Here is a 25,325-nt window from a genome sequence, read left to right on the forward strand (position 1 = left end):
GTGTCTTTTCCCCCAAAAAAAAGAAATAAAGGCTGACCTTCCTATCCAGTGGCATGATAAAACAAACCGCTATTTCTTCAGAACAGGAAAAGGTATAAATCACCAACAAAGTCTGCTAAAATACTTGCAGTGTATGTAGATCACTCTAGAGCAGGGGTGCTTAACCCGTGGCCCGTGGGCCCCTCTGTTATTGCCCACTACCTCCAACCGGGAAAGTGCATGCCCATGCTCTGGGATGGCAGGAATTGCCCACGACCTCAAACCGGGAAAGTGCATGCCCATGCTCTGGGATGGCAGGTCAGCAAACCCAGATCACAATCAACGAGCATCAGAGTGCATACAAAATATTAATCCCAAAGGGAAATTGATGAAATGCATGGAGCTGGCGCTGGCAGCAGAGGGCTGCTGAGGGAGCAGGAGCTGCATAAGCCCATGCTTCCTCTGTAACGCTGGCTCCTGTCCCAGGCAGAGTAACACCAAGTGCACTTCACCTAGGACCTTTCTAGCACTCTGGAGAGTGATGCCAGCAGAAGTTGGAAGAGGGAAAAGTCAATGTATTAAACATCACATAAACTGCACTTTTGCAATGGGCATATAAGCGCCTCTAAAATGGGTTATCAAGCTGCTTTCACACTTATCCGCAGGTGCAGCCCAGTGCACCCGCAGCTTTCCTGCGAGTTAGCTGCACTGAGCCATAGACTTCTATCATATGCTGTGGGTTTGATGCGCTTTCTAAAAGCGCACCAAAACTCCTGAATGCTTTCAGAAAATGCACAATACCCGCAAGATGTAATAGAAGTATATGATCCCTGCAGGTAACCCATAGGTATGCCGCCGAGGCACTGTGCTGCACCCGGGGTGCAGGTAAACAGCAGCGCATCAGTGCGAGAGCAGCCTTATAGGGGGGCCAGAACAGTAAGGGCTCACTTACATTTGTGGTTTTAGGGGCAGTAAAACACCATAGTTCATTGTGACCCGTGACTGGTTACTAAATCACCTAAGTGACCCTCACTCTTTAGGAGAGTTGAACACCCCTGACCTAGAGGGTATTGCTTGTTTCTCAACAAACCTGTACTTTAAAAAACACAGAAGCAGCCACTGTTGACCTCTTCCTGAAAATGCTATTTGCTTGTCTGACTTCCAAACTGTCAGACACCCAGAACAAGCGTGTGGATCAAGAAAGAATGACTGAAGCCCAAAATTGATATGCTGGCTTATTTAGAGTCTGTGATTCAGGAAGTACTAAAGAATCAGAATATCAGTCAGGGAATTCTTCTTTTCAAAAGTAAAAGATCAGCGATGGTGGACTGCATGCCTCCTCCGTAACAAGTTCCCATTATACAGCCTTTGTTTTTTGAGAGAAAAAACATTGATAAGAATACATTCTGTAATAATGACACCAGAACAGTTTGTGTACATACTGAACAATTTTATTGGTTGTTTTCTGACGTTCATTTTTGTTTTGTTTTGTTTTTTTTGAACGCCAATGCGGGTGGGTAACATGCCGCTGTGTGTGCCCGCTGGCTTTACAAAACACACAAGGAGAATATTGCTGTCCATATGCCTACCACCGCCACTCCTGCCACAGAGCTGGGTACGCCTGGTTTTTTGGCAGTTGAGTGGGGTGTAATACTGTAAAATGTGCAAGTGTAAAAAGACAGGAGTTCAACAGAACATTGACATGAACCCTTTCAGGGAACCGGTAACATTTAAAGGGTTACCAGAAGTCACAAGCCCTGCCCTTACATCTCTCCTGCCCCAAAAATTCAGCACCTCTTAGTACATAATACCCTCTGATCGTCATTTGCTTCAGACGTATATACAACAAACGGGATGGATTTTAAAACCATGGGGACAAGAGAGAACAGGGAAGGAGTTAGGAGGATCGGAGACTGAGGCCTTGTTTTTCATGAAGAACCTTAAGTTGCGTTTGGATGGCGGTAAGATGTGTTTTCTCCTGCTGAACCATAAATATGTATTGTGCTGTCTCCCATTCACAGGACATATGCTCAGTAAAACAGTTTATTTACATACCAACTGAATCATTCATCGCAAACTTGATCCTTGTACAGCTAATAGCTTAAATATATATATTTATATTGTATTTATAAATAACAGAGACTTTCACACCACGCACTGTGCGAAAGGCCTGTGGAACGTTGTGCCACGTACAGACGCCAAGAGGACAGTGAGTGCAGTGTGGTACGCATACAACTTGCAGACTATGGCTTGCTTTTGTATACAGTACCTTTCAAGCATTGCAGAATTTAGTACATACATACACTTTGCAGAGCCCTGAAGGTTATGGGACAATAGGTTATTGACTTCTACCCTGATTTGTAGATGGAGTATCGGTAGTTGTTTTGGCACCAGGGTTCTAGCCTCAGACTGTTATCACACTACAATTTCCATTATCCATATCCAGGCCTATCTAGTTGGGAATCAAAGTAGAGAGTAATTTATACACTTCACACTATATGGCCAAATGCTTGTGGACATCTGACAATCACACCTGTTTTGGAGTGTCTAAGAGTATTTTTGACGTCAGGTTCTGATATTGGAAGAGAAGACCTGGCTCCCAATCGTGTTCCAATTCAACCCAATGGTGTTCAGTAGTGTTGAGCTCTGAGCTTTGTGTAGGCCACACAAATTCCTCCATGCCAACTCTTCAAGCCATGTCTCTATGGATCTGATGGGGCACAGTCATACTGAAACAAAAAGGCCATCACCAAACTGTTGCCGAAAGGCTGGAAGCAAGGAATCATCTAAAATGTATGCTGTAGCATTAACAATAACCTTGCATGGCTATGTGGTTTACCAATGGTTGTGGCCAAAACAAGCACACTCAATTATTATGAAGGGTTTCACATATATTTGACTATATAACATGTTTAGATAATTGGTGTATGATAAGGCAATCATGACTTTTATATCAATTTAAGGGTTCTATCAAAAATAAGAAGGGGTTTACTTAAAGGAAGATCCGTGAATTCGGATTAGGCTGCAAATACAGTAGGCTGCAAATCCAAATACTCAGGTTTTGAGCATCATGGAAGGTATGGTGTTTTTTTTTTTTTTTTTACAGCTAAAAATAACTGAAATCTGGGAAATGCTGTTTCAGTTCTGAACTGAAAGGTTATCAGTCACTAAACAATAGGTGTTTCTGTTATTGCCACCCCATATGTAGGATATAGTAGGTAGAGTGAGCATCAGTAGAAAGAATGAGCATCTTTAAACAAGACCAGCCTCAAAAAAACTTTAAAATGTATAAATCAGTGAACTAGACCTCCAAAACTGCACCGATTGTGTATAGTTTCTGAAACAACTTAAAGGGACCATGAAAATGCACAAAATCCACGATGTATAAGTAAATTCATTCAATTACATTTAAGTTTAGATTTAAATAGTACATTTAATTATTTACTTTATTGCTATTTTTTTATAGCCAACAACAAGTGTTATTGTAAAATGTACATCAAGGAAGTTTTTCATCAATTTATCAGTATTTTAAAACAATCTTTGTCCTGTCAATGATTTTTGGTATGGAGTTCAATGCTTGGCGGTGGTCATTACATTTAACACTAATTATAATCCAGCCTGTAAAATCATAATAAATGTGATCACCTCATTGCAGATATTTTGTGCCTGTGTTTGTGTAATGTATTTAGTCTTTGCTGTAAAGATTTTAAGGGATGCACTGGGAAGGGGAAGTTGGGCACCAAAATCCTGGAAATGGCATGGATTTATGGAAAAGTCAAATCAGACCAGGCCAAAGGTGGCACAGTTATAGGAGAAGCACAGCTTTTCCCCATTACTTTATATTCCTATCTCATTTCTTCTTTCTTCGGGGGTAAAGAAAATCAGGAACAGAATGTCCTATCACACTGTAGAATTGTGCAGTCATGCAGATCAATGACTATAAAGAATGGCATGGTAAAACAACCCAAAGACACATCACAGAAGTCAAGCTTTAACATTGAAAAGTGATTTACCTTGCAATATGGCTGTTTTTGTTAAAAGGTATTGTGAGAACTCCAAACCATCTAGTCTCTATCATATTCTTGTAATATGGCTGCTTTTATTAACAGTATTGTGGGGACTTAAAAACATCTAGTCTCTATTATATTTTGGCAATATGGCTGCTTTTATTAACGGTATTGTGGGGACTTCAATACATATTTTCTCTATCATAATCTTACAATATGGCTGTTTTTATTAACAGTTTTGAGGGAACTCCAAACCATCTAGTCTCTATCATATTTTTGCAATATGGCTGCTTTTATTAATGGTATTATGGGGACTCCAAAACATCTAGTCTCTATCATATTCTGGCAATATGGCTGCTTTTATTAACAGTATTGTGGGGACTCCAAACTATCTAGACTCTATCATATTTTTGCAATACGGCTGCTTTTATTAACGGTATTGTGGGGACTCCAAACCATCTAGTCTCTATCTTTTTCTTGCAATATGGCTGCTTTTATTAAAGATATTGTGAGAACTCTAAACCATCCAACCTCCATCTTTTTTTTGGAGTATAGAAAGGTGTGTTGCATTCTTCATCCACATTTGGGGGAATTATATTTGGCTCTGACATTTAGGCACTCTGCAGAGCGCTGTGTGCTTCTATATACAGGCAAGAACATATGTAAACACTGGCGCAATGCTCTTGTGCTGCTGGGCACTCTTGTGTCTCTACCCACCATGCACAACACTGATCCACAGGCCAATCTTGCAGTTAGCAGTTAATAATTTAAACACAAAGGATTAACACCCAACCCCGAACTTACAAACCTTATAAAAATAGCCCCGATATTTCACATTATGCAACAGGACATGCCAACCCCCTCCTACCCACCCTGTGTACATCCCTCAGAAATCATTCCAACCCCCCAAGAGCCGAATAATAGGGCACTGCCCTAAATAGGGGTTCAGTACAGAACGCAGCTCCTCTTTTCAACCCTCTCTTCATGTAGCAGTCTGTAGTGTGTGTGCTGTATGCGTGTGTTTGTGTGTAAACATATGTAACCCCTTAAATACATTCAGCATTAAAAACCCTTAATATATTCTATGGAACCCTTTCCTGCCCAGGAAGCTACACACAACCCTAGGCATTCAAGTACAGATCTACGATTCTTGGGTGGTGCAGCTAAGCAGGATTTCAGGAGTAGGGTTATTATTAAGCTAATAACAACTGTTGTGTCTTGCAATGTTCTGCAAGGACCAATGTAAACTCCCAACATCATTGTCAGTTGTACTATTACTTGATGGTAACCCAACTCCTGTGTGCTTTATTGCCCATCTCGGAAAGAGAGATGTCCCTGCTGCAGGCTCCATACTGGGTGGCAGGCGCAGGGTAGAGTCAGGGTCATCTTCTGGCCAGGCAGACAAGGAAAGAAGAAGGGCGGCTGGTTAGCTTTTTGGGATAATTCCTGGGGGGGTAAAGTGAGGGAGAAGACACATGCGAGAAAGAGAGAAAGAATGCAAAAAAAAAAAAGAGGCAATATAAAAAAAAAAAATGAAAGAAAAATAAGGGAAAAAAAAAAAGAATTGAGGTCATGAGAAGATGTGTTATAGAGGTGAAATGGCAAACAAACATATAGAACAGGAAAGGAGAACCATTAGTTTAGGAAGCTGGAACCAAGCAGGCAGCATCCAATAACGATTGTGCTCCGAGCTCTCTATATACATATTTATAGCTTTATATACATAAACATTCAGTATTCCGGCTATCAAATGATGCACTTCTATCTTTAGTACTAATACTGCAGGTACAAGGGTGTGCAAGAATATATACACACGTATATATGTATTTACATGGCAGAATAAATATATATGTATATGTAAGATAAATCCATAATTCATAGTTTGGTAATATCTACAATCTGGCATGACATGGGGGGTGAAGGCAAACCCAAATCTCAGAGCTTATTTGTGCATTTGGATCCATAATGGAGATGATGGTGCAAAAAATGATTTGCAATTGACAAGGTGATGGCCCCAAGGCTGCGAGTTAAATCATTATCAAGACAATTGCACCTCATTGTATGTACATCAAGGTTCAATAATCTGCTGATCTTGAAATGGTGATGGAAATACAGTCCCAGTGATCAATGAAATTGCTGAAATATGTTCCATAACAAAAGATCATGCTGAGATCTGTAGCTCCATAAAAGTTGGAAAAGCTACAGATTTCTAGCGTACATGTTTTCTGAAGACATACATAGGAAAATCACACCTTCCTGTCACTATAATACTACTACCACCTGTAAATCACTGAAACCGTGACAGTAAAAGTTCTCCTTGTTTTGTTTTTTTCTGAAAGTCCTTATGGGTCATGTTGGGTATGTTCAACCAGCACAGAAAAAATGTCAGCAGAGTGTATTTTACAGGCCAAAACCCTATAGTATCACTCTATGACACTGCCATCTTGTGTTCACTGAGTATATTGCAGGGCATACTCCCTGTGGTATCATTGGGCTTTAGTGACATCTTGAGGTCACAGCAGGAATATTCCTCTGTTATGTGCCCTGTTTGCTAGGAGAAGCAGTGACAGGGGTCTCCTGAGTGATGACGGGGCTGGTTTTCCTGCTTTTTTCCTTCCCGCTGGCTCCCACGGGCCCCTGTTCCTTATTATCAGTCGAACGCTGCTTGCTGTGGGGCCCAGGGGCAGGAGAAGCGTGACCATTCTTCTCGTCTGAAAAAAGTTGTTTAAGTACGTCAAAGAAGTTACTGATTGGGCGGCCTAGAGATAGAGAGAAAAACAGGGAAGGGAGAGAGGAGGGGAAGGGTAAGAGACAGGCAGAGAGAGAGAGAGAGAGAGAGGTAGAAAGAAAGACAGAATGGAAGAGAGTTGGGAAGAATTAAAGTATGCCCATCACTTAAATGAAAGCAGCCATTCTTTTCATTGTGACATCCTTGCTTTTTGCTGGGATCATTGATTGCATTTCTAATGATGTCACCAGTTTCTAATAAATTGAATAGGTTTCTTTTCCAGGACCATGGCTACCTCCATGTGATGACAGGTGCACTTTACAGAAGGGATGAAGAAGAAATTACGTGAGGGGTGAAATGCAGAGGAATTATGCGAGCAAGAGTGATGAGGAGCAAACAAATTTGATAAATTAAAATACTGGATTGGCGTAAACAAAAAAGTAAAGGAACATAATATTCTGCTCTAAAAAATAGATACTAACTTGAAAGGCAGCACAATAGCAAATAGTGGCCATTTTGTAGATGTCAAAGTACATTAGAACATAATAATGTATAGGGAGCTAAGCTACATCTTTTAAGACTAGCGTGAAAAGTAAAATTTTAATTTTATATAATCAATTTAAATAACTTATTCGCTTTCAAAATAAAGAACCATTAACGCTCACAGAAGACTATTTTACTAACATTATTGCTTTGGGAGTTTTCCATTGAAATTTTATTTCAGAAGTGTGTATATAACAGCTGAATAGTCCTAATTCATTTACAGAATTGTATGTACGGTAATTATAGCATTGAAAATGGTGGCTGTAATTGGGCAATTATTTACTTTATTTATAACTGAACTTCAAGCAGGTTTTGAATACTGCTATTTAATTTAGTTATTTGTAAAATCTTTTTAAATATATATATATTTTTTTTTTTGGATCTGTTTTTTTTTTTATTTTTTATATTAGCTGATTTTAAATTCCTGCACAGTGGGACTCAACGTGGATGATATGGAGGTTTTGTTGCAGAGCACAGTCAGTTTAACATTAAAGTAAGTGGAGTGAGAAGAGTGATAATTCTACCATGAGGGTCTAATCATTTATTGTCCAGCTAGCAAGATGGGGCTGGTTCAGTGACCAAAGGGTATTGATGAACTGCAATGGGGGGAAAACTATTGTCACTGACCTGGCAGGGGTGCCTAGATCACAAGAATGGAATTAACAAAATGACTAATTGTTTGGGAGGTAAGAGTTCACAGATATGTAGCTTTAATCGTGTTTAGGGGTTCCATTTGAAAGTAATCATTATATAACATCTTGTAGCTTTTCACTATATTTTGATTTTGTAATTAATTTTATTTTTAAATCATTACTGTTGCAAATAATTACTCATTATTCTAATTCATGTCATATTATACAGCTGTGAGAAAACATGTTGTGGCTTGCTGCTTGAATGGCTTGTAAGATGTGATCAGGTCTTAATTAAATTGATAACAAAAATACAGTCTATTTCAACAAGCAGCAATCACAACATTTTCCATTACTATATATTTATTGAATAGATGGTTTAAACAATCAAAGTCATTTAGGAAAAGTAGTGTATGAATCCTTTAAGATAATGACATCTTAAAAAAACTTTAGTTGGATTTATTTAATTAGTTCAGGGGTGGGCTTTACATCTCCTGCTTTATATAAAAATAAACATTTTTGATACCTTCTCTTCATTCCAGAATTTGTGATCCAATAAAATTGATTTCAGGGGATGTTTCAGGATAACTTTACATTCAGTAAAGTTGTCCTTTAAGTACTCATCCCACCCCTCTAAGTGACGCTGTTTGGTAAATTATATATATTTTTTTCTTCTCTAGTGATCTTATGTTGACTTGCTCGGGGTTCCACAGCCCTTGCACTGAAGACATCCTAGAGTCCTCTTAATGCGCATGTGTGCTACAGGTCTGCAGCACCCTCCTGGGTAGGTGCTAGAGAGAGCGAGTATAGTTTTGGATCTTTTCCGCTTACCAGAGAGATTTCCAGGTAAATCTATATTGTTCTCTGCCTACCAGAGAGCGGGATCTGCTAGTGAGGTCTGCTCATGGTGCTCAGGTGCAGCTCAGTTTGTCTGAAGTGTTTCACACAGGTCCAATAGGGAGGCATATTAGACAGTGGAAGGAAATCTGACAAATGAGTGCACAGGCAATTAGTACAGCCCTGGTGATTGGCAGAGGAAAGTGCCTTGGTGCATGCTGGAATACTGTAAAAATGCACATGTGTTTGGGGTCTTTCTGCTGGAGAGTGGGGTTCCAGAGGAGGGGGACTGCTACCCCTCCCCTGTAGAAGTTGCCATGCAGCCTCAGGTGGTTGACCTGAGGGCCTGAGAGTCAGAGAGACGCTGAGACCCGGAGGTCCTGCAGAGCTGACTGAAAGGGAGACACTGGAAAAGATCTGATTCTGCCTATAGTTAGTACAGATCTGTGTCATGGTGCCTGTCCTGAGAGGACAATCCCTTCAGCTAGAAGAGTTAGTTGACGGGTTTCAGTCAAGGGGATGCTAGAGAGTGTCCTGAAGAAACTGTAGTTTCATCAAGTCTGCTGCTGGAGAGAACAAGAAGACTTAACTTTTCCATACAAGTGGCAGTATGGTTAAAGCAGTGCTTCCACAAGTAACCTGGTGAGGCTAAATGAGAGTTTTCCTTATCAACTGTAGATAGTTCCAGTTGGAATATCCCACTATTCACTTCTCCCATCCATGTTTAGTGAGAAACGAGCAAACGGAAGTAAGGAGGGATGTGTGAACTGTCTCTAGTGACTGTCTGCAGGAAATCAGAGGAGGATTACCTCTGGATTGTTTGATGTTGCTTGTCAGCAAAGCATTAAGAACAAATTTTTAGAGACTTGAGATCCCCATTAGTGTCCAATCAGGAACACAGTTTTCAGATGGAATTAATAACATTAATATTCTTCCTTCCATGCTGTGGCATGATCTAAAGTAGATTACTTTATCAAGACATGCCAAAAACCAAAAAATATGAACAGATATATATACAGGAACTGGCCAAAATGCCTAATCCTATGTAAGTTTGATCTGCAGGGAGAAAAAGCATTGGTTTGAGATTATTGTTTTTTATAAATGAACTTGATTGTTTAAACCTGTTTTTCTACTGGCACAGTGCTATTTCTAAGAGGCAGAAAAAGTCCTTTATCTATCAAGCTTTAACTTTTTATTAATGTCTCCTTAACCATGTTTTGCTCTGCCTTGCTATGCGGCAGTATTGATAAATCAAGCCCCATGTGTATTTGTTAAAGAAGGCTGTATTTATTTATAGGAGTTAGATGAAGTTTAGAAGCCATTTTAGCAGACTTTAAATTTTCAGAGTTCACAAAGTTTTTCCACTGTTGTATGTAACTACACTACATATTAACATATTAATATGGAAACCAGAATAGCTTCTGGTTTCCATGAAATTGTGTCCTGTCACCTATACAATATGATCTGCAGTAATATTTAGTTTATCTGTGCTGATATTTACATATTAGAAATGATATAAAAAAAAAAAAAAACAATAAAAACACAAATTAAAGATAGTATATAAAGCTCTTGCTTTCTCTGCTCTTGTAAAATCTTTCCTAGTATTTACTTGGATATGACATTTTTGTTGGACGAACCAGTGCTTGTGAATGTCTAATAAAACATAAATACTTGTAGTTACATAAGTTAGTCAGGTTGAAAGACACAAGTCCATTCTAGTTCAACCAATAAATAGTCAAGTTTATGTAACTTCCAAATTATGCATGCCAGTTTGATTCAATATTTCTCCCAATTGCTCAACCGATGTAATTGGCTGTCTTCTTAGCTATATCCCTTTTCTTACTGTAATCTCAATTCTTCAAATAACCCTAAGGCCCTGTTCACACCAAAAAAACATGCAAAAAAATTGCACAAAACCTGTAACGCTCCACTAAGTGTGAATACAGATAAGGAAACTCCTTATAGACTTATGTGGTTTCCCATCTCTCCAACGCCACAGGGCATCGTTGAATATATTCTACAATTCCCTGGCATTCTTGTTAATAAAATGCAAAAGCGCAGTGTGGATCCCCTAAAGTCCTGAGTTGCATTTTCTTCATAATGCTACAGAGAACACTCACTGATAGGAGTAGAGTGCTGTTACATCACCTTACACTGGTCTTTACTATGCACAAGGCAGCTGATTCCATTTATAAAAATTGAGCCGTGGTGTATAGCTGCAGAAGCCCCACAAAGTTCTCTATGCTTAATGAAGCTGATGGAGCTCAATGACTGAAGAAGTGCCGCTCATGAGACCTTTGACAAATCTCATGACCGGGATCTACTTCTAACTTTTTATCAGTTCTGTTGCACTCCGTAGGGTTTTAGTCCCAAAGTCAGCAGAAGAACACATTTGGAAAGCACACCACTATTTTTTTTTTTTTGGGCTGTTTTTCCACTTTTTTTGTTTTTTACTGCTTATTAATATAAATGTTTTTTTTTTTTTTTTACAGCAGCAGTCCAGCCACACCACCACTGCTTCTTAAAAAAAAAAAAAGAAAACCGCACATTTATATTGTTTTTCTTTTTTTTTTTTTTATCACTGGTTCTTAATATATATGTATATATTTTTTGCCCCACAGCAGCTTAATTATACCACTGCTTCTTAATATGTGTATTTTTTTTTACAGCAGCAGTCTGGCCGTACTTCTGCTTCACATGCAGACATGTATTTTTATTTTGTTTGTTTTTTTACAGTAGAGGTGCGGCCATATCACGGATTTTTAATATGAATTGTTTTATTTTTTTTTATTTTTTGCAGCAGCGGTGGACCATACCAATGCTTTTAAAATGTGCTCCTAGGTCTCAGCCTGAACTGGTATACAATGTAGTAGGGTCAATTCACAAAGATTATCACACAGGCTGTCCCCTTCTTAAAAAAATCACTACCTGCATGGATCACTGATAATTGTGAGGTTCTATTAGTTGTCTATTACAAAATCCAGAGGATAGAACTATTTGAAGAGGAGATAAACTAAACATTTTTAAGAATTTTTTTTTTATTTTTTTTAGAAAAAATACTGACTCCCAACCTAAGCTATAGTATTTTTTTGAATTTTGTCCAGTGTAGCCTCATCCATACCCATTGGCGTATGAGAGGGAGCTACACAGTGCAAGGTCATACCAGCATTTGCACCCAGTTTGAGCAAATGCTTAACAGCAGCGTTGCTTATACCTTTCATGTTTGCTTTATTTTCTAACCTGCGCCAGGGAAAGGACAAAAACAAACTGGCTGCTATGGGTTTCCCATTCATTTAAATTTAGCTTGGTATTGTAAATTGGTTGCACAGCAGTAACAAGATCTTCATCATATTGGAATGATCAATCTTGGTTCATCCCATAAAGCTGCCATATCCAGAATAGCCAGGTAACAAGTACTTCTAGAAAACAGAAATCAGCTGCACCAGCACAGCTTGGTAAAAGATAAGAAGTATGGTAAAGTGAGGAGGACCAAAGGAAAGTTATAAGAGATAGGAGAGGAGCAGTAGAGAGATAGATGTTGCTTGCACAAGAGGCACTGATATGCAGAGACAGCCAAAGACAGATATGAGACAATATGACAGTTACAGATGAAGACAAATCATTCAAAGAATTCTATGCATGAAACATTTTACAAGCAATCTATCAGCTTCGTTGTCATAGAAAGCTGCAATATGCTGTAGTCTTTAGAGGCATTGAGCTGAATGACAGATGGACACATGAAGCGATTAGAGGCGTGAGAGAGGGAAAAGGAGACTTACATTAGCGTGTTGGCAATGAAAAAAGCAGCAAATGGGGTGAGGAAAGCAGAGCAGGAGCCGATTATATAGTGTGTCTTGTTCAAGCCTGCAAAGGATTCTGGGATATGTGGAAATTGTGGATTCAAGGGTAGAATAACACGTGTGCAGTGTAAACCTGGCCATACACTTTACAGTCTGATTGTGCAACCTCTGTACTTTGTTACAACTGGTCTTCCTACCTCTGTACTTAGTTAAACTATGCCATGTGATGGCATACCTATACAATCCAATTTGTATGTAGTTAAGTCCATGTACTATAAAGTTATTGGTTGATGTAAGGACTGGTTAACGCTAGGGATCGACCGATTATCAGCAAAGCCGATATATCGGGGGCCTATATACACTTTCCCCGATATATCGGAATCGGCCCCCGGAGGTTGCCAATATTGCCGATATTTCGGGAAAGTGCTTGTACCGGAGTGATGCCTGCAGCTAGAGGCAGCACCCCGGTACCGGCGTCCACCGACGGTCGGCTGTCATTACGAAGAGCGGGAGAGGACGCCCCCGGCCACCGAAGATCCAATCAAAGCCGCATTCAGCTCTGATTGGGTCTCCATGTAAAAATCCGGAAGTGATGTCATGACATAACTTCCAGGTACTCGGCGCTAGATTTAAAAAAAATGACAGCATTCAAAATAGCCAAACTTGGTGTTTTGAATGCTTTTAAGTGCAGAGGATGGTTTGGGGGTCTTTTAGACTCCCAGATCCCTCCACAAGTGTACCTGTCAAGTGATTAAAAAAAAAAAAAAATGTTTAATGTACAAATATATCGGCCGATACCAATATTCAATGGCCAAAATATTGGTATCAGTATCGGCAACAAAAAAACGATATCGGTCGATCACTACCATACTGCACTGAAGTACACAACACTGTGCACTGCTTTGCAGTTATATGCTGAAGTGCACTAGGATATGTTGCACAGCACTGTAATGCCCTGCGATAAACTGATCTCTGCATCATTTTACGTGCAGCCAGTTGGTATGTGGAGCCCTATAAAGAGCAGGACTTTTTCCCTTGTCTGTTGGGACTGCATTGATCAACGCTACCCAAACAGCCTTGTGGGAACCAGCTCTAAAAAAGTTTATGCAATTAGATTGTAATGTATGTGGCCAACTTAGGCGAGAAAATTAAATAATATGGGCAGAAGGGCAAAATAATGTTTCTAAATGTGTATTGCTTTGTTCTGCGTATTATCTTTGTATTTGGATAGGAAGGGTCTTATGTAATAAACTATAACATCTGTTTTAACTCATCTTTCTATACGAATGCCATGTGTATTAAAATAAATGTATGGCCCAAAACCAACAATAAAGGAATGTTATTTGCAGGTGAACTAACTCCTGAGATATTTTGAGAATGCAGTCACATATGACCAATGTGTAAGAGTGAATATGATATGTCATTGAATTGCCTGCCTTTGTTATATCTTATAGAAGAGACTAAACCCTGTAACATCCTTCTGTTCCAGTTCACATTATTCTGCTAAAGTGTATCTATAACCTATATGCAGTGCAAGCAAAGTTTAGGCGACAAAGAGTTTCACAGTTGCCAGCACAAGACACAGGCAAAAGATAGACTTTATAGAAATACGGGTCACTTTTTTGTAGTCCTAAATGCTGGGCCATTGCATACTATATAATCAGGCCCATCTGCAATATTTATGAATATGTGAAATTTGTATGAGTTGATAAAACATGTGATTACGAAATGATTTTGTTGTCCAGGACAAGCAACATGAGAGGGTTACAGATTGCTGCTTCCATAGCAGAAGTATAAATTACACATAGTTCAATTATTTATTAGGCCTCATATATACAAAATGGAGGAAAAGGAAAGAGTATTGCTACCCACAACAACCAATCAGAGTTCTGATGTGATTTTTCTACTGCTCCTCATACTTCCACTTTTCCTCTCCTCCAGTTTTATACAAGGAGCCATTTTGGGAAAGACTGCCTTCACATTCATGTTTCAAGTGCTGGGCCAAGACAGTAATACTTTGTGTCCACATAAACTGTAAGGACAATGTAAGTGTTATGTGATGGAATTCACTGCTGACATATTTTTTGAAGGAAATGAAATGAAGGCTAGAAGCCATGACCAGTGCAGTGACCAAAATGGAGACTAAAGTCATCATGTAAGAGCAGAAAGATGACAAGGGAATGAAAATGAAGGCGCAACATAAACAGAAGGGAACACTAAGTGGATGATAAAAAAAGACACAAAAAGAAAACCTGGAACCTTATGAGGAAGGGTGAAAGAAAGAAGAGACAGAGAGAGACAATAGGTGGGCACAGTGGGACAGCCGCATGTGTTAAGAAAAAAATTACTGACTATTAAATTTAATGTTCCCAAATTAGGCATCTACTGAGAAAGCAGTCTTACTCCAGAAAAACTGAGCTGGGGCTTTTCATGTTTCTTGGATACAAGATTTTTCCATGCTACTAGCTGAAGCTAGAAAAAAAATGGCGGCCAAGCAAACCAAAAAGTTGCAAGCAAATGTACTAACAAGTAGGGGAAGAGGGTGAGTGGGGCTAGATCACTTTCCATTACAGCTGGTTTTCAGTCTGTAATTGTGGGAACTGATTTATCTCAGAACATAATTTATTAAAGAAAATTGACATTTAGGCATCCCAATATAATTATAGTTATAAGAAAATAGCCATCAAGCCAATAAAAGTTTCTGGAATTCTGTAGGAATTTCTTAAACTGTGATGCTATCTTTATCTAAGTCATAAAAAAGTACCCGTATTTTCCGGCATATAAGACGACTGGGTGTATAAGACGACCCCCTTAATTTTCAAGTTAAAACATAGGTTTTGGGCTATACCCGTCGTATAAGACTACCCCCCTTCCGAAGCAAGACAACACCATTGAAAAACATCAGATTTCTCATAGATCTCCAAGGTACCCCAAGTACTGTAATACATGTAATCTCTCATCATATCTCCAAGGTACCCTAAGTATTACCAGTAGATGTAATATCAAGACGCTGGCTGTGCGGGAATCCTGTACCGGTATACCGTATGTACCGTACCTTTGGCTACATATAGTATACCGCGCTGAGCCAATCACAGTGAGCGATGTATTCTATTATTGAAGGCCAAGCCTGCTCGGATTGGCAGAGTCAGAGAGGCGGGCTGATATTACTCCGCCAATCTAAGCAGGCCTTGCATTCAATAATAGAATACATCGATCTCCCCGATTGGCTCAGCGTGGTACACTGTATGTAGGAAAAGCTACAGTACATACGGTATACCAGTACAGGATTCCCACACAGCCAGCGTCTTAAGAGATTACATCTACCGGTAATACTTATACTTAGGTTACCTTGGAGATATTATACTTGGCGTATAAGACGACCCCCCATTTTTGGGGGATTTTTTGAGGTTCAAAAGTAGTCTTATACGCCAGAAAATACAGTAACTTCTAAAGTTAGTTTTAGAAAACATAATAAAACATTGGAAATTACGATCTCTATGTTAAAGAAATGTTTTTTCATAGTCAAGGTCACTGATGGATAAAGTATGTTAACCAGCTAGTTGTACCATCTTGATCAAGCGGTTAGAGTTAGGAGCTAGTTTGGCTCATTCCTGTATTTATTCCTGGTAAGTCTTGCTTGAAAAGCCTCCTTCAGATGTTAATATGGAGTTTCAGCTGGAATGTAGTCAGAACTCTGACCTGGGTCTCTTTGAACCATTTTGCTGTTGATTTACTGTGTTTATGTGATTCAACTTTCTGAGTTCCAGATCACAAACTCACACCCTGACATTTTACTGGGGAATCTCGAGCTACAAATTAAAATTCATTGATCCTTAAGTTATTGCTAGCTATCCTGCCTCTAAAGAAGCGCCATACCATCCCACCATTCTTCACAGTTGGGATATTGTTTTTGTACTGGAATGTGATATATTGTATTCTCCAAACATTGTGCTGTATGTAGACTCATGTATACATATGTTTTAAAGTGTAAGATATGCACACAAGTTCTTGTAAAATCTCTTTCAATCAGACCATACTGCATATCAATAGAACCATGTTGTAACAATAAACAGGTAACCATATTATTTTACACCTTATTTTACTAGAACACCTTACCCATTGTCTGAAATACTTGACTCTCAATACTCTATAGTCAATCTCTCATTCTCCCTGAGGTTCATCTACTTTTTTCATCAATGACCTTTATTATTAAAACCATTTGTTTAACACAGATATCATAATGTAAAATCTTGTGTGTTGTTAGTTAAATAAGAATTTCTTTATTTGCTCTGACAATTGAAATACAGATCTGGTCACAGTAAAAACATTTGTGCAGAAATTCTTATGTTTCCTGAGGTTCACCAACCTATTCTCATCGCTATACTTACACTATATGAACAAAGTTTGTGGGTACCCGATCACGTGGGCTTGTTGGGCATCCCATTCCTAATTCATGGACTCTAAAGTATAACTAAAGGCAAAGCTTTTTTTTATTTTTTTTTATTTTTTTGTTTTAGATGTCGATACATTGGTGAAAAGTTAGAACCACTGTCAAGTTTGTATTGCTCTATGGCGTTAATTTATTAAAACTAGACAGTGGAAAATCTGGTGCAGCTGTGCATGGTAGCCAATCAGCTTCTCATTTCAGCTTGTTCAATTAAGCTTTGGCGATAAAACCTGGAAGCTGGAGAGTACAAAATTTGAACTGGCACTAGATTTAAGTAAATCAACCACTATGTGTTCCCACTAGGGAGATTCTAATTTGTGTCTTTGTTCCTTCATGGTTGTCCTGAGCAAGAATGTCACTGGGATGGAAAGTGAGGGTAAATCCAGTTTTCAGTTGTCACAGAACAGAACAAGAGTAGATGGTAATCTTACAATGGGGACACTTATTCCTGTGACAACTGTTTAAGAGGGGACATCCCTTATATAGGAAAAAATATCCTTTCACTTCCTGTTGAGTCTAGAGGACAGGAAGTAAAGGGGAATCTCCCTAATGAGACATAGATGAAAAAAACTAACAAGGTTTTAACCCTCCTCTACTCTATCCAACATGATACAACAGTTTTGGCTTTAGATATACTTTATTATGAGAGTTGCACCTTTCTTGCCATTGTTAACAGCCTCCACTCTTCAGCAAAGGCTTTCCACAAGATTTTAGAGTGTGTCTATGAGAATTTGTGACAGTTCAGCCAAGAGGGCATTTGTGAGGTGGAATACTGATGTTGGACAGGTTAATTTGACTTACAATCAAAGCTGTTTAGCAGGATTGAGATCAGGGCTTTGTGAAGGCCACTTGCGTTCCTCCACACAGACTTCTTGCACAAGAACTCAATAGTTTGGAGAGGTGTCTACATATTTTGGTAATATAGTGTTTTACCAAAGAAAGCATAGTTATTACTATGCATATTCGATGCCAATCATAGATTCTAACATATTTCATTGTATTTAGATACTACTTTGGCAGTCTGCAGGGTAAAAAAAATGGCTATGTAAGGACTTGTACTATCATTCAGCTGAAAATTGTCAATTGATGATCCAATTATCTGTTGTAAAGAAAGAAGTAGCCATGTTCTTACCTTGTCTTAGGCACTACATAGTGTTGTATGTGGAATAAAAACATGTTTACAAGCTTGTGTAATGATGTGAACCCATCATCTGTATTTACAGTACCTTCAAAGCAACACAGCCCCTTTATGTGGAGAAGCATTGGTGAAAACTGGTGGCTACATATGACAGAATTCTTTGACATTCCTATAGCTGGGTTAAGGCCCTCTTGTATAGTGATATGTATGTATAGTAAGTGATGTATATCAGTCTGCATTGGTTGGTGTGTAGTTTAAGGAAAGGGTGGGAATCTGAGAGAAAGAATCGTTATGAGCAGGGGAGTCTGCGTAGGTAGCAAAGGGGAGAGCGATAGCAATAGCAGCAGAGGTATGAGCACACAGCTGGAGGGTCCTTACCACATTTTGAGAGCTTCCCACTGAGATACTCCATACAGTTATTGGGGTCTGAACAGCACAAGGGGAAAAACAGGGTGGGGGACATGAACCAAACATTCCCACACAAAACGCATCCCCCACATTTCCACTTTTCCATTACACAATATATGTTCTTGTTGCAGTATGTGTGTGACTACTGCAAGCTCTGAGGTAGCATAATAGTGCAAGCTTATAAGGTAACAGGTGGAAGCAACCATTTTGTGGGAACCTACTTATATGACAGTATATATGGCACAATGGGACAATTTTTCAAACAGTTTAGAAATTTTAGCCTATATGTTTACTGAGAACAGCTAATTTCACTGCAATCTAGATTTTATCTCTCATGGAACAGTGACATCCATAGTTCACGGTGAAAGAACAGACTGAAAATTAATTTAACCCACAAAATGACTGTATTTAGTGTATAGGTGTGGGAGAACTCATGTCAAAGAATGAAGAGGCTGCCTCTAGTGAATATATCATCTCAAAATGTCTGCCCACACATCGTTCATATTCTCTTGGCAGTCTACCATTTGGTAATGTTGTCTATTTTGTTGAGACTTTGGAATAATAAAATAACACACTAGGAAGAAACTATTAAATGTTATGTTAATGAGAATGTGAGATGGATTAGAGTCTTCAAGTCAGCCAGTGAGGGTTAGACTCAGTAAGTGCACACATTACATTGGAATTACATGGCTGCCAAAAATGTTCAACTTCCAGGGACACTATTGCAAAGTTGATGTTTTTAAGCTCAGTATGACTATACTGCTTTGGTGAACCGTAGGCCCTGTATACACGAGAGGAAAATTTCAAAGGGTCAATACTCTCAAAATTCATATTCTTTTTTGGTAGATACTGGAGCATGAAAACATCTGACAGCTTTTTTTTTATTTTAAATTTCACGAGGACTTTATTGGTTCTCTGCATTTGAGTTCCCAAAACTGCACACCTGTTGTGGCCATAACAGAATGCCCTGCTTTCCCTGCTGGATTTATTTATTTGTTTTAGCATAAGGAGTAAAGGTGAGCTTGAGAGTGTTTGGGTCCTTATCCGAACCCACCTAAAGCCTCGTACACACGCAACGAATTTCCGCCCACCGGTCGTCCATCTTTTGTCCGGAGTGTGGACCCTGTGGCAGAACACTAACACTAATGCTAAACTATTGTAACATGTAAGTCTAGGCCGGGGCCTGGCACTCCCTCCACCCGCACAGTTTGCACCCAGTTGGGGTGTGGGGGGAGGGGTGGCATGGACCTTGCCTGACCACCTACTAAAGCCTCGTACACACGCAATGAATTTCCGCCGATCGGTCGTCCGTCTTTTGTCCAGAGTCGTGTCTGTTGGTTGGAATGTGCTGTAGACTGCACACGAATTTTCCCGCACTACAGAATTCTACTTCAGAAGTGATGTCATGTGTTGGATTGCTTTCTATGTGTTCTTTCATCTCTGAGCATGCCTAGTTTTGCTCATAAGATTTTTCCCCATCGAAATCTGTACTAATGAGACGAAAATCAGACGTGTTTTGATGGTCGACAAAAATTATATAGCCTGCACACCAGAATTTTTTCGGCCGAAAAGTCGGAGTCGGTTGTCGGAAGCATCTTACTAACAAGCCGAAAATTGGGAGATCGGTCGTCTGACGAAATTTCCCGGCCGAATTTCTTCTCGTGTGTACGGGGCTTAAGTGAGCCTACCAGGAAGCTGTTACCTGTACTGGGTGAATCAAAGGCAGCCAAGGCATGCCTCGCCCCGCAGCTGCACATATACATGCCCCATTTATACGCGTGGATGTGGGGCAGGGAATGTCCCACCTGAAAATGACTGGCCCAGTTCGGTGACAGCTTCCTGGCGGGCTTACTCATATTGGTTGAACTTGAATCTGAACACACCTGAGCTTATCCCTATGGAGAATGCAACAGGAAGAGTAGGAACCATCAAAGGTAGGCAGGAACACTCAAATGCCCAGGTGTAGAGGAACATGAATTATGGCAGGGATATCTATCTATATAAAATATGATACCTGGGGCTAGTCCAGCAGGCTCCACCTCCAATTAAAATAACACTTTTGGGGTGGTTTGACCCTTTACATTTTTTAATTTTATTTATCTACTTTTGGAATTATACAGTGCTATAATAATTCAGGATTTAAAGCCCAAATAACATTACATATTATAAGAATTAAATTGAAGTGATGGTATGGTTTGTTTTTCTTGAAAACCTGTGAAATTTCTAGGAGCTAAAAAATTAAGATTGTGTGGTGCACATTACTATTGCATTACATTTGCCTTGTATCAGTTTAGAGATAAATAACCTGGACTACTGTGTACGCCTATTTAAAATGTGCAAAGTTTCTTGTAGAAGGGTGCACTACATCTGCATTCACAGTAGAGTCAGAGGATAATTTACTAAAGGAGTTGAGAATCAGTACTCAATAGACTGTAGCTGTGTTCACTTTGAATACCTAATCATGTACAGATGAAATAAATAAATGGGGATTTGTTTTTTCACATGGTTGGGTTATTAAAGTCTACATTTAAATACTAATTTATTAATCTAAGTATTAAAATAATTGAATAAATTAATTAAGTAATAAGTACTAAATTCGCCCTATATCTCATAGGGCCTATTCACACTAGCTCTTTGTATTAAAGCACAGATCTAAAGTTGGATTCATGCCACATGTGTTGTGTTTAGCACACACTGCCATGCCCTAAATGCCCATGTGTTGCTTCATACTGACTTTTGAATGGCACCCAAATGTGCAGTGAGCCAGCTGTGCATGTAGTATACTGCACTGAACAAAATGGTGGAGGTATGTTTTTTGAGGTACATTTCCAGCCTATTCAAAAGAAATGGGGTTCCTTAAGGTAGCAAGCCTCGCCATACCAAAACACATGTATAACCACAGAGCATAGTGTGAGCAGGCCCTATCTGACCCAGTCCATATACCTGACCTCAAATGGCCTATGGACAGACATTTCAAATTTTAGAACCATCCCTGGAATTTGAAGAAAGTTGGCAACCATGGAATTAGGACAACATTTATCAATGTGTCTAAAAGATAAATGGACTTGGAAAGTTGGTGGATTTACAAAAACTAGAGAAAAGATATAATGCACTGAAATGTATCTATAGCAACCAATAAAGTTTCATCTCGGTTGCAGTGAGTAACAGCTTCACCTTTTTATGTAATTTATCTCCTATAATACCTAGATCAGCCAATCAGACTTCTTTTCTGTGTGATATACATTATGAATCTGATTGCTTGCTACGAGCAACAAAGACTGGCTGAGTACATGGAAGACAGCATATATTTATTTGCATGATGTCTTTTGTTCATTAGCTGACTAAGAAACTTAAGAAAGTCTTAAAGGAAGCCTACAGTGAAAGATGTAAGCAATTAATCTTATTTTATAAATGCTGGTCACCTGGTGTCTATGGCTTTAATACCTTTTGAGTCACTGATCCACAACAATCATGCAGCAAATGAAGTCAAAAAAGGTCAGAACTTCTATTCTGAATTCTTGTTTCTGGACAGTGACTAAGAAAGAAATGAGGCATGAAAGCCAAAGAACAAGCTTTTTCAGAGGTGGAAATCAGCAGTGCCAATCTGTTTGTCCTGAGTTCAAATCCTGTCCCGATCCTTTTCCACTTCCTCCACTATAAATGAGGCTTCGATGGTGGTGACAATGAAGCCATAAAACTCTATAGGTAGCATCACTGCATACACTGGGTTTCTACACACAGTAGTCACAGGACCAAATGCTTAGGCATTCAGGTATATTTGGCATAGGGCTACACAGTAGTTTTAATCTATTACTTCTAAGAGATTTAGCCATTTAACTCATATGACTATACTTGACTATCCTTGAGATTTTTCTTTCTTTTGGAACAGTTTCCCTCCTCTTCAAAATATTTTTTATTCTAAAAACAATAGCAGGGCTCTAAGGCTCGGTTTATACTTTTGTGTTACAGGAAGGTGTACATGAGCACATCACTTACATTGGTGTGATGCGGTGCCATTCATTCTAAATGGCACTCTGATCCACCTTGCCTCTAGACACCAGGGTAAGCGCAGAGCAATGCACCAACATTGCATACATGTCTGTTTTCTAGGACATAGAGGTGTGTTGCCAGCTTATTCATTTTGAATGGGCTGCATAATGCAGCACACCCCAGCAACTATATGTGTGAACTGGACCTTCAACTTGAATGTATTTGAAAACATTAGGCAGTGATTGTCTATGTGAAATTAAATATAAGCTTCTCTAACTAGTCTAACAGTGCTAATTGGTAACTCTACTAATGGCGCTTTTCCACTGCATGGAACTGAACGGTTCGGCTCGCTTTTGTGCTTTTCCACTGCTGGTACCGCATGGTACGGTGTAGGAACGGTTCGGTACGGTACAGTACAGCGGCGCTTTTCCACTGCATGGAACCGAACGGTACGGCTCTCTAAAACAGTACCACCTCGATTGTGGTTCCAAGAGGTACCATACCGGTACCATATCCCACAATCCTTTGCATGCAGTCATTACTAGCCACTGATTGGTCAGAGAATCGTTGTTATCCCACCCACTTAACTTTAGTACTACTTTTGTGGAAAAGCAAACCATACCAAACCGTACCGAACCGTTCCAACACCGTACCATGTGGTACCAGCAGTGGAAAAGCAAACCGGGCCAAGCAGGGCCGAGTAGAGCCGGGCCGGTACTTGCAGTGGAAAAGTGCCATTTATAACCTTTGGTGAAAGTGAATTATGTGAGGTTTTTAGTGTAATGTACCACCACTTTCAAGTTTCACTGCCTTGGTGTAGAAGACTTTCCATAAATGTGTCCAGTGCATAAATTTCCCCTGTGTTTTAGTAATAAGCATAATGCTGTAGAAGAAGGAATGAAGGAGAGGTAGGCACTATCTTTAGGATTTTGTAGGAGTCATGTTGTAGGCCTACTCAATACCTGTATGCCTTTTTAGTAGGGTAAAGGGGGTAGGTGGGGTCATAGTTTCCTGAACCTTTAAAGCGCAAATGAAGTCATAGAAATATATATTCAGTGAGGGACATTGTGTATACAACCTCCATTTCCTAGTCCTTCTCCATTTTCATGCTATAGCAGCAACACAGAGTGTGCTAATATAACTGGGCAATGTATCAGACACTCTACTGACCAGATCTGCCCAAGGCACTTCATAATTTAACCTGAACTGGTCAGACACACCCCCACTTTTCCTCAACACTACTAGTGTGCTACCTCTATTGTAATAAGGAACGTGGTCCTTACTTAGTTATACCAATAGTAGAGGACTGGGGGGAGGGGGGGGAGACATCAGTTGGGCTTTAATTTATTTTTCTGGTTCCACATTATCTCCTTTTGGGAAACAAAATGTGAGACAGATGCGATTACAGAATGTGGATTTCCACAAGAGCAAGGTGGGAACTGATGGAGTATGGATGCGTACATAGTAATAAAAAGAATAATGTGGACAGTAACCTCCTGAATATGTCACTGAGTGGGAAGCAAGGGACACAAAGAATACACTTCATATTCAGTGGCCTTTCAAGGATGCCATTTGGGAGAAGAACACAAAGTAGCAAAAAATTCAGTGTGGTCCATAGGGGATTGACTGATCCTTCTTTCCACGTAAAGACTGAACCCTGATTTATGGTGCTTAAAGTATTTGTATTTCAAATGGTGTTGGGGTTGGAGACTCACACCCCTATGACTCCCCTACAAAAAGTATTGTACTGGCTTATTGTTATTGTTCTTGGACCCTCAATCCAAAAAAAAGGAGAAAAAACTGTTGGCTTTCAAAGCGAGTCTAATCCTGTGCCACAGCGGTTACCTCCCCGCTCTTCCCAGTAGGTATTAAACCTTTATACTTTTTGCCTAGCATTTTTACCAACTGTTATTTAGCACCTCAAAACATCATCTGAGGAGAACAACATCCTAATACCCGACCACCACAGATCATGGAAATATACAAAAATGAATAGCATACTGGTAATGGGAAAGGCTTAATAGTCTGGGATAGTGGATTTAACATAACTCCTCACAAATTCCCTTTAACCACCCAAAATACAGGGTAGGGACATTGCCTGTCTCTCTTATCATCTTCCTTTGTAGCATACTGTTTGCTGTAAAGTGACAGGGGCACCCCAATGCAAACAAAAAGAGTTCTAGGATGGCAGGGCCTAAAAGTTCATGGTGACAGTAGTATAATGGGGAATATTTACACAGAAAACTCAACTAACTCTCCTTTAATTAATGCATTCATCCCATAAAGCTGACCTATGTCAACCAAAGCAACACGATGTATCAGAATATACAGTACCTGCTAATATCTCTTCTATGTGACAGTGTGATAACATTTTATGCTTAATTACCAATTCAAATAATTTAAAGTAATCTCTTTAACCAGAAATGATACTGTTGTAACTTACTAGAATAGATTCAGCCAAGAATAGTGAAGACAGCATTACATCACAGGATTGCTTTGATGCAATTTCGTTCTACACCTTATGTGACCTGCACTGTAGTCAGTAACAGGGGTGGAACTTCTTCCTTTGTTGCTGAAGTATTATCCTTCTGCAGCGTGAACTAGACTTTTAGTGAATCGGAGCACGTGTCCAGGGACCCAGAAGAGGGTGCCCTGGGGCTGGTAAGAGGCTAACATTATACAAGTTAATCTCATGTCTGCTGGGAACTGTTGTGCTTTCTTCAAGGGCCCCAACTTTGTTGGCTACCTTTTTCCCCATCAATCACAGGTCAGTAGGAGGACTGTTATAGCAAGTTAGCACTGTCTTTATATACTGTTAC

At 39.5% G+C, this 25,325-nt stretch overlaps 1 protein-coding gene across 4 annotated transcripts in view; it reads right to left on the bottom strand.

The window, feature by feature from the left end:
• Window positions 1-4,629: 4,629 nt before the first annotated feature.
• The window catches only part of BRSK2 (BR serine/threonine kinase 2), a 260,786-nt gene continuing 240,090 nt past the window's right edge, over window positions 4,630-25,325 (bottom strand). The window contains exons 19-20 of one of the 4 annotated variants that reach the window (XM_082270214.1): window positions 18,487-18,534; window positions 4,630-5,432 (exon numbers count right to left, since the gene is read on the bottom strand). In XM_082270214.1, the coding sequence (XP_082126340.1) occupies window positions 5,413-5,432; window positions 18,487-18,534 (68 nt within the window). In that variant the 3' untranslated portion in view covers window positions 4,630-5,412. The other 3 variants (XM_082270213.1, XM_082270212.1, XM_082270215.1) reach the window with 3 other exon arrangements.

The sequence above is a fragment of the Pelophylax lessonae genome (genome assembly GCF_965119305.1).
Source record: "Pelophylax lessonae genome assembly, chromosome: 10".
Lineage (NCBI taxonomy): Eukaryota > Metazoa > Chordata > Amphibia > Anura > Ranidae > Pelophylax > Pelophylax lessonae.